This window comes from Bombus impatiens, unplaced genomic scaffold (assembly GCF_000188095.3).
Source record: "Bombus impatiens unplaced genomic scaffold, BIMP_2.2 scf_0852, whole genome shotgun sequence".
Lineage (NCBI taxonomy): Eukaryota > Metazoa > Arthropoda > Insecta > Hymenoptera > Apidae > Bombus > Bombus impatiens.
In genome coordinates, this window is record NT_177271.1 from 279,004 (window position 1) to 289,411 (window position 10,408).

Sequence of the window (10,408 nt, forward strand, 5' to 3'; positions counted from 1 at the left end):
GTCTAACGTAGTTCACTGATTATTCACATGTCTGTTTCCGGCTAAGACTTTCTTTCTTTTTAGCAAGATGGCTCCTAAACCGAAGCCCACGGAAAAGTCAGGTATATTTAAAAGTTTTTAATAACATTTAAATTCCGTCTAACAAGTTTGAAAAATGTTTTAATTTAAGCAAACTTATAAAACATGATTAATGCGAATTTGTGATGTAAAAAGTTTGATTAATAAACACGTGTTCAATTTCAACCCTAAACATGTGGCTTGCTGTCTGTTTTGTATATATTTAAAAAAAGTATCGATATGTATATAATTATATTATTGTTCTATATTATTAAAATATTTATTATATCTTCGAATAGTAAATTTGAAAGAAATTTATAATTTCAATTAAACTTTTGCATGTTTTACATAACCTAAAAATTGTCCACAACAATCCCTTAAGAACTTTGTGTTATAAATATTTGACTAATATAAGATGTAGAAAATATAATATTTTGATTATTTATTTTATTTTTTCTAGCCGGCAAACCAGTTGAGAAAAAAACAGAAAAGAAAACTGAGAAGAAGCCAGCTACTGTAGCTTCTACATCAAAAGTTACAAAACCAGCTGCGAAAACATCCACCACTGCAAAGAAAGCCGCAGGTGCTAAAACGACAACTTCTGTGAAGCCTGCAGCAAAACCAGCAGCAAAACCTGTGCCTAAAGTTGCTGCAAAACCAGTAGTTGCGAAATCTAAGAAAAATGTTCAACCTCCGAAGAAAACATCTAAGGGTGGAAGAACAGCTGCCCCACTTCAGAAAGCACTTAAAACTCAGAAAAAGGTTAATATACATAATATCAATGAAAAAAATTTGATTAATTGTAAACTTAGTAAATTATTTCAATATACATGATGATAAATGTTGGGGAATCTCGTTGAATGACTGTGATAAAAATATAGTCTACTGCTGATATATCAAATCATAAAAAATGAACTTTTTGGTTTATCATATATATATATTTGTATATTGATCATTTGTATTTATTTGCAGGTATTGAAAGGTGTTCATGGATCAAGAGTAAGGAAAATAAGGACATCTGTTCACTTCTATCGGCCAAAAACATTTAGACCACCAAGGGATCCGAAATATGCGAGAAAATCTGTCCCGAATAGAAATCGGTAAGTATTAAATACTTATGTTATTTTTATCTACCTACTTACATACGTTTAATTTTATATATTTTATGACATGTATCATTTTATTTATTTATTTATTATAATTTTATATGAAAAATATCTAAAATAATTTTATTTTTTTCAGTATGGATGCATTTAATATCATCAAATTTCCATTGACCACTGAAGCTGCTATGAAAAAGATAGAGGACAACAACACGTTAGTTTTTATCGTGCATACTCGTGCGAATAAATACCACATCAAAGCTTCCATTAAAAAACTGTACGACGTTGATGTGGCTAAAGTTAATACGTTAATTAGGCCAGATGGTAAAAAGAAAGCGTATGTACGTCTAACGCGTGATTATGATGCGCTTGATGTTGCTAATAAAATTGGTATAATATAAATGTACCTATATATGATGAGTAGGGAAGTGTATCTGTATTAAAAAAATGCCTCTGTACAAAAAATTTTGTTGTATTTCTTTAAAAATTTTACAATATTTTACACGTTTCACTGAAAATCTGAACAATTATAACCCCAATCTACTTGGAGTTTTACGATAAGGAGCAGGTGTACCCGGTTCTCTGATACCTGGCGTCAATATCTCCTTCCTGTAAACAATATAAAATAATACCATAAAAATTAATGATACAAAATATCAGATAAATATTATAAAAAACTTATATTAAGGTTTCTAGGGTAATTCAAATACTTTTATGGGACACTGTATGTATTATAAATTTGAAATACAAGAAACTTACTTCCTGATAGAAGCTTGTTCACGTTCAAGTTGTTCTTGCGCCCTAGCCTTCATTTCTTCCTCCGCTTCTTTCATCTGCCCTTCCATTTCATGTAAATGTTGCATGGCTTGTCGTCTTTTTGCTCGTCCGCTTCGTCCAGTTTCCTTTACGCTAAAGAACATAGGACCCAACTCGGCTAGCCAGTGGCCATCAACGGCAGTCACACATTGCATGTACTCCTTGCCAGTCATCACAAGTTCATGATACACCACGTAGTCTGGCGTAAAGCCCATACCGAACAAAGCTGACGTCGGATGAAGATGGCATGGCATTCCAGTACGACAATTCACGTATTCACCAATACCTTTCAAACGAGCTGCTTGGTGAAAGTATGCCGAACAAATACATTTTCGTACAATGTCCCAGTCTGTGCCACAGCTTACAACTTCCATCTTTTGTTGTTTCAGAATTTCTTCCAGCTGTTGTCGAACTTCTCTTACTTTCCGCATAGCTTTCGCATGAATAAAGTGAACATTACACCAAGAACTGGAATAACCATTCGCCTTCCACTGATTGTACACATTTAAATATGTTAGGTGGTCAGACTCTGGTACTTGAAACTTCTCTCGAGCTGAATCAGAATCTTCTTCGCGACCTTTGGGTCGGTAGAATATCGAAGGCACTGACAGCATAGAAACTATAATAAGTATATCTGCAGTGCAACCGAGTTGAGAAGCAACAATGAGCATCTGACATTGTGGTGGGTCTAGTGGAAATTCTGCCATTTGTCGTCCCAAAGGTGTTAAACGTCCTGTATGATCTAATGCACCCAAAATCCACAATTGATACAGAGAATTTAATATATTATCTTGTGGTGGAGGATCCATAAAATGAAAACCCAATAAATCTTGAACACCTAAAGACTTCAGTAACAATACAGTATTTGCTAAATTGGTTCGCTGTATTTCTGGAACTCCAGTTAATAGTAGTTCGTCTAAATATTGCCTTCGCGTGTATAATCTGTAGCAGGTACCAGGACCAGTACGTCCTGCTCTTCCTGCTCTTTGATCAGCATTTGCTCTGGACACTGGATATACTTGTAAAGCATCCATACCAATTCGTGGGTTATAAACTTTCAACTTGCAATAGCCCGAGTCCACGACAAATACAATTCCATCGACAGTTAATGAAGTTTCGGCTATATTTGTTGCTACAACGCATTTTCGTAAACCTCCCTCTGAACGTTGAAAAATTTTAGCTTGTAAATCCGAGGGTAGTTGCGAGTAAATAGGTAAAATGGAAAGTGGAGGAGCTGATTCGATCTCTGCTAAACGTTCTTTCAAAGCCTCACAAGTAACTTCGATGTCTTCCTGACCAGGCATAAAGACCAATACATCGCCTGAACGGGGTTGCAAATGAATTTGTAACACTTGTTTCACCGCAGCATCAACATAGTCTTCTACTGGATTCTTGGCGTGTAATACTTCAACTGGAAATGTACGACCTGGGATTTGGAATGTTGCAGCATTTCCAAAAAATGCTGAAAATTTGCTAGAGTCCATTGTAGCAGATGTTACGATCAATTTCAGATCATGTCGCCTGGCTACAACCTCTCTCAATAAACCAAATAAGACATCAGTAGATAAAGATCTTTCATGAGCTTCATCCATGATAATTACACTATATCGATCCAAATCTCCTTCCCTTAAGCTTTCTCTTAATAAAATACCATCAGTCATATATTTAATAACAGTATCTTTTGAAGTGCAATCCTCAAAACGAATAGCATAACCAACTTTGTCTCCTAAAGCAGTAGCCATTTCATCAGAAACTCTTTTTGCCACAGACATAGCTGCTACTCTTCTTGGTTGTGTACATCCAATTATACCATAGCAACTATAACCATCTTCATGAAGATATTGAGTCAATTGAGTTGTTTTTCCACTGCCAGTTTCTCCAACAATAACTACTACACTGTTTTCTCTAATTACATTTAACAATTCTTGTCGTACAGCAAATACTGGAAGACTTCTCCTCTGGTGTTGAATGGACCTGTATTTAGCTTCTCCAGTAACTTCATCTCGTATATGACGCGCATATTTTTGGCCAGCTTTGAAGTCAGTTTCTTGACCTGGATCTTCCTTATCATCTTTGTGTCTATCACGTACACCCATGATATTACCAATATGAGTTCCAGCTAGTTCCCAATGTTTCTTTTGCGCCCTTTTCCGTTCTTTTTGCTCGCGATATGCTCGTACCAAAGCCGACCCTTTTCTTGCTACAAGTGCCATATCAGAAGTAGGATCACGTACAGGTACAACAGGCTCCGGTTGTTTAGTGAATACAATTCGACCATCCAGAAATGGTGGAACAACATTATGGACTAAGAGATGTACTCTGGTTTCTCCTTCATCATCAGGATCATCATCATGATCTAAAGAACTGATGACACCAGATGTTAACATTCTGTTACGTTCCCACAATTCGTTATCTTTATTTATCTGTCGCTGTTGTGCGGAAAGACGCTTCTGTCTTTTTGCTTCCAATTCCATTTCCTTTTTACGGGTGTATTCTTCAGAAACATCAGCAAACGCGTGATTTTCTCCATCATCCAAGGCATACCATTCTCTATCCAGTCTTTGTTGCTCTTCTTCCCACAAGTCCCACATTTCTTTTTCTTCCCCAAGTATGTTAGGTGTAGCACCACTAGCTTTTCGATCTCTATTCCAAGAGTTATATTTATACGAAGGTGTAAATTCACTTCTAACACTGTCTCTACCATCTCTAATATTATATAGATTGGGTGTTGGATGATCCCAACTGGATTTTCTTGGTTCTTCATCTTCATCATCATCCCAATTACTTTTAGATGTTGAATCCTTTGTTTTAAATATTGGAGTTTGAGGTTCATCTTTAAACCTTAAGGGTGTTTGTCTACTACTATCTCTAACACTGTCTCTGCTTCTACTCCTTTCTCTATCCCTATCTCTGTATCGATCTCTATTCCTATCCCTATCTCTATTCCGATCTTTGTCCTTATAATTGTGCCTATGATTTTTGTCCTGTGCACTCAATCTTTGATGCTTTAATCGTGCTTCTAATCTTTGTTGTGCTTCAGTGTTCACCCCGCCAGTATGAGTTGGAGTTTCTTCAGCATAAGATCTGTATTTTCTTTCCTTAATCTCTGATTTTAGTGAACTTGATTCAGATTTCAATGAGTTAACTTCCTGTGAATTTTCTTGCCTTTTTCGTTTTGCAAGTTTGTCAAGACCCAAGACAGATACCTGAGGCTTCTTAAATGTATGATCAGAGGGTTTCTTCCGAATAATCAAACCTCCTGCTTGATTTTTTTCAATCCCTTCTAATCTATACAAATTCGACTCATTTGATATATCCATCCTTTTACACTGAGTAATATTCGTTACTAAAATTTTATATGTTTAATAGCGTACAAAGTAGTTATTTTTTAGCAAATATGTATAATACGACACTATAGTATAAAATTGCGTTTTAGACACTACGTTTTAGACACTATCCTTTAGACACCACATTCTAGACGTCATCTTGCAGACGCTAGGTTTTAGACGCCATCTTAGACACCATAACTGACTAATTAACTAAATAAAATATAATTAGTTTCATAATCTATGGATGGATCTATAGTAAGAGAAAAAATACAGTCAATGACATTCATTGATAGCAATTCATTAAATTCCCTAGAAATTATTATTACTAGTTATTACATATTCATCTGAATACATTATGAACATCTCATCTATTATAAATAAATAAATATATAATGTATATAATATATAATATATAATAATACAATATATAATATATATAATATAAATAAAAATTTTACTTGTGAAATGAATTTCCGGCAAAATAATTTTATATTTTATATTTCAAAACTGTAAATGCACTGATATATATTATAAACGGGTGTAGACCTGTAGCTCCTTCTGGCGTGAATATCTTGTACTATAATAGGGTAAAACCTAGTGCGCCGCATTTAACTGCACAACAGCGTGGCAACGAACAAAAGATTATTTAACAATTTATTGATTAAATATCAAAATTATTAATCAGTAATAATTGCGATCACTTCCAAATTTCGTATTTACTTTTGTTACCATAGGAAGAAACATCGTCAAGATATAAATCGATCGCTTTCTAATATTATAAACTCCAATCAAATTAATGTTTATCAGTATTAGTTAATGGCAACTTATGTTATTGGATAATAAACAAATCGTAGATTGTCATGTAAAATTCGAGTAGATAAATAAGTTATTCTGTGATCCAAGAAGCTAAAATCGTTGAATCGTAAAATCGTTAGAACCGTCACGCTGAGCAAAGAATCTAAGTAAATTTCATTAAAGCGTAAATTTTTGCTATAAATTAAAAAACTTTTTAAATTGAAAAATTCAATCTATTATAATTCAATCTTAAATATAAATTATTGTTCACGTTAATTTTCCTCAGTATGCATTTTTTCATTTAAATGTCGAGTTAGGTTTTCGAATTGTTTGAAGTTAAAATGCGAGCAGAATGCTGAAGCACTTCACGTGCTGCAACCACGCGAGATTCTTCAAAATTTTGGAAAATTCACACAATACGTCAATGCATAAATGCAACCCTATTTTCCCTAGATTTTGATCACGTGGTTTTATTTACTTATGACTCAACTCGTTGGTCAGACGATACAGTATAGTCTGTATAGTGCAGTACTATCAGTTATCAACCTTTCATGATATTCACTTTCCAATTTTGTTTTTTGTAAATATGTAAGAAATGATAGTGCCATAATAGTAGTTAAAAGTAATTATAAAAAGTACTGCTTGAAAGTGATGCTGGAAAAGTATAGGATGGTACTAAAACATATGTGAATTATCAAAAGATATGTCACAAATTTGACAAATATATTTTACATGTCATTTATTTGAAATCAGTATTTTAACATATTCCGATTAACATTAGCAAATATACGAAGTAATAATGATAGAATCATCAGCATGGAATTCGAAAAAGGACGAGACCATATACAAAGCGGCAGGTTCGATACATTTACGAAAATATGGACAGTTTTTTGAAAATTTAGCTAAGCAAACATGGAAAAAAGATTCTACATTAGAATATTTCATGGAAGGTCCTCTTCGGCTTGTATACAAACCTGTTGAGGATATCAGCTTGATAAATTTAATAGAAATGGAAAATAAATATTTATCAAAGCTACTTGCTGCAGTTGCAGGTACCTGCAGAGAAATTAGGCTTCTTGTGATGGAAGCTAAGATGTTCTATAAAAAATTGTTTACTCATGGTGAAAGAGGGGCAGAGAATAATCAGAATAATATCACATCTCTTTTGTCTGATCTGCAAGATTTATTTGTTTTTGTGAATAGGATATGGACAGTAGCACATTTGACAACGGAACAGTTATCTAGTCTAGCGGGTGACTCTAACGATATTTATTTACCTGTATTAATAGAACATTTTATTGATTTGTTTATAATCGTTTTGACATTGGATGAAATTATTGAATCCCAGCCTTCGTTGTTAGAACAGTGGAAAAAGTACAGAATGAATGTGCGTTCTATCATGCACAATCCATTGCAATTTGGCATAAGTGAATCTAAATTACATACACTGAATAAGTTATTAAAAGATTTACAAGAGAATTTATTAAAGAAAGTTTTATTTTCCAAGACAATTGAACGTATAATGGATGTGAATAAAGGACCTATAATGAGTGAACAGATTACCAATTATTTAAAAAATTTAATTGTAGACATAGAAAATAAACCAAATGATTATGTTTCATTGAATAAAAGTTGGATCAAAATAAATATTGGAATTGTTGTAACAACAAAATTATTTGGCACCTGTGATAAAAGATTAATTAAAAGAGTGCTTGAAAATAATAAAAAATTTTATGCTGTAAATTTAATTGGAAATGTCATATGGATTCCCAGTAAATTTTTAAGTGATTTTTTGCCAAAAGAAGCTGGTAATGCTGTTGGTCAACAAGTAGGAGAAAGAATACTATGTTTAAGGATACAAAAACTTTCCCAGACTGTGAATGGATTAATTCAGAAAGCAGTAACATGGTGCATTGAAATGCAAAGTATTTTAATGAAAACAAGTCTTCAGATTTCAGATATTGGGCAGAAACAAACTTTATTAATTGATTTAGTTGCATTGTTATCTCAGATTAAAGAATTTGTATCTTTTATAATAAATATGCATGCGATTCTTATTAAACCAATGAATCGTAACACTGTTCAATTAATTTGTAGATTAATAGAAGTACAAAAGTCTTTGCAGACTACATTTTACATATTGGGACCAGTTATAGTGCAATCACAAAGTCAAGTATTACAATACTTGAGTTATTATATTTTAATTACATTGGAAACTGCTCGGAAGAGTTTAATTCAGAAGGATAAAGGTTATAGCAGAGAAAAATTGGATGCATTGTCACTAGTGGGTTTAAGTATGAGATTATTAAATGGACCACCAAGTGCAGATAGAAGATTAATAATCAGATGTGCTCTAGCATGTGCTAGTCAATTAACAGATACTTTTAAGGAAGAGGACATGGTGAAATTGAGATTCTCATTGAACAATTACGATATTGTTGCTGAATTGTATAATATTATTACAGATATCTGTGATTACTCTATATTACTATATCATCAGAATATAATTCCGGCTTATTTTTCTTCTGTAATAGATAGTAATTTAAGTATAAATCACATAGTTCATTTGTTTAATGCATTTAACAGCACCATTAGTGAACAAGAAGGATTAAATTTAAAACAGAAAAGAATTATGCAATTAAGAGAAATGTTGACTAAGAATATATTAGAACCTGTTTGTCATGAGATTGAAACTAATCTAAGACTTCATGTCCATGCACATTTAAAATTGGATTCTACAAATCCATTCAATATTGGGGCAAAAGATGGTGGAAGAATCGTACGATCATTACCACTACCTTTAACAAATAGTATGATATACGCTAAAAGATTCATTGAACATTATCTTGATGATATGTTTTACAATCTCACTACAGTAGCACTACATGATTGGAGAACATATAGAATGATGCATGCTTTGGCACATTATAAATTAAATCTAGATACTGTACAAAACTATTTACCTACACAGACCTTGGAACAGGGCTTAGATGCTTTAGAAATTATGAGAAATATTCATGTATTTGTATCAAAATATTTATATAATTTAAACACTCAAACTTTCATTGAACATACTAGTAACAATAAACATTTAAATACCATTGGAATTCGACATATAGCAAATTCTATCAGAACACATGGAACTGGTATTATGAGTACAACAGTTAACTTTGTATATCAATTCCTTCGTATAAAATTACATACATTTTCACAATTCCTATTTGATGAACATATAAAGTCGAGATTAATGCGAGATATAAGGTTCATCAAGGTTCAAAGAGAAAATGGTAGAACGCCTTATACATATGAAAGAGCAGAAAAATTTCAGAAAGGGATCAGAAAATTAGGTATGACACCTGATGGTTTAAGTTATTTAGATCAATTTAGACAATTAATAACTCAAATCGGAAATGCATTGGGGTATGTACGATTAATTAGATCTGGTGGATTGCATGCTAGTTCAAATGCTATTTCATTTCTGCCAAACATTGATTCATCTGTACCATTTGAATTAATGTGTAAAAATTTACGTTATGGTGTAACAACTCAATCAGCAGCAAAGTGTTTAGAAAATAATATTGCAAATTTAATACGAAACTTTACAGAAGGAATACAATACTTCAAACTTCTTGTTGATGTATTTGCATCTGCTTTTCGAGATACTGAATCACATCATTTGCAACAATTTTATGCTATTGTACCTCCATTAACATTAAGTTTTATTGATAACTCAATATCGAATAAAGAAAAAATGTTTAAGAAAAATCAAACAGGTGCAGCTTTTACTGATGATGGTTTTGCAATGGGAATTGCTTACATAAATGCTCTTTTAAATCAGTCATCAGAATTGGATAGTTTACATTGGTTCAAAACAGTTGAACAGCATATAAATGCTGAACAGCAGGCTGCAGAAAGTAAAAATGTTCAAGGAGATGAAAAATTGCAACAAACAAGAGCATTAACATTAAAACGCTTAGGTGAAAGAAGTGCTGAATTCCAATTGCTCTATTATAGTTTGTCTGGCGCTAGAGTATTCTTTAAACAGTCTGATATGTAATATTCCACAATCTGTAAAATGTATTATGGAATTAATTAATTACAATGTGATTGTTAAATATTTTTGTTTCATATTTCTTATTACTATTGTATAAAGAATGTCAAATTATATACTGTATAATACTATTATGTGCTTTATAAAAAATAGCTTTAAAACACTTTATATGCTATAAATTTACTTTATTTTCGTAATCCTTTTGTAACTTGTATTATATATATATATATATATATATATATATATATATATATATA

The 10,408-nt window shown here is 32.3% G+C and overlaps 3 protein-coding genes across 3 annotated transcripts; 2 read left to right on the forward strand and 1 right to left on the reverse strand.

The window, feature by feature from the left end:
* On the forward strand, positions 1 to 1,626 carry LOC100747224 (60S ribosomal protein L23a). Its single transcript, XM_003492808.4, has 4 exons — positions 1 to 101; positions 518 to 819; positions 1,030 to 1,157; positions 1,300 to 1,626. The coding sequence occupies exons 1-4, from the start codon at positions 68 to 70 to the stop codon at positions 1,559 to 1,561; spliced, it is 726 nt and encodes a 241-aa protein (XP_003492856.1). The 5' UTR covers positions 1 to 67; the 3' UTR covers positions 1,562 to 1,626.
* On the reverse strand, positions 1,615 to 5,525 carry LOC100747343 (pre-mRNA-splicing factor ATP-dependent RNA helicase PRP16). The gene is made up of 2 exons (XM_024370616.2): positions 1,920 to 5,525; positions 1,615 to 1,769 (listed from the first exon to the last, which is right to left on the reverse strand). The coding sequence occupies exons 1-2, from the start codon at positions 5,294 to 5,296 to the stop codon at positions 1,688 to 1,690; spliced, it is 3,459 nt and encodes a 1,152-aa protein (XP_024226384.1). The 5' UTR covers positions 5,297 to 5,525; the 3' UTR covers positions 1,615 to 1,687.
* Positions 5,526 to 6,586: 1,061 nt separating this feature from the next.
* Positions 6,587 to 10,319, forward strand: LOC100747462 (WASH complex subunit 4). The gene has a single exon (XM_003492810.4). The coding sequence runs from the start codon at positions 6,900 to 6,902 to the stop codon at positions 10,155 to 10,157; it is 3,258 nt and encodes a 1,085-aa protein (XP_003492858.1). The 5' UTR covers positions 6,587 to 6,899; the 3' UTR covers positions 10,158 to 10,319.
* Positions 10,320 to 10,408: the final 89 nt, after the last annotated feature.

Excerpts from the sequence above, each read along its gene's own strand:
- LOC100747462 (XM_003492810.4), top strand. The coding sequence starts at position 6,900 with ATGATAGAATCATCAGCATGGAATTCGAAAAAGGACGAGACCATATAC.
- LOC100747224 (XM_003492808.4), top strand. The coding sequence starts at position 68 with ATGGCTCCTAAACCGAAGCCCACGGAAAAGTCAG. Across the intron at positions 820-1,029 it reads CACTTAAAACTCAGAAAAAG|GTATTGAAAGGTGTTCATGG; the intron begins GTTAATATACAT and ends ATTTATTTGCAG. Across the intron at positions 1,158-1,299 it reads TCTGTCCCGAATAGAAATCG|TATGGATGCATTTAATATCA; the intron begins GTAAGTATTAAA and ends TATTTTTTTCAG.
- LOC100747343 (XM_024370616.2), bottom strand. The coding sequence starts at position 5,296 with ATGGATATATCAAATGAGTCGAATTTGTATAGATTAGAAGGGATTGAA. Across the intron at positions 1,770-1,919 it reads GAACAAGCTTCTATCAGGAA|GAAGGAGATATTGACGCCAG; the intron begins GTAAGTTTCTTG and ends TATTGTTTACAG.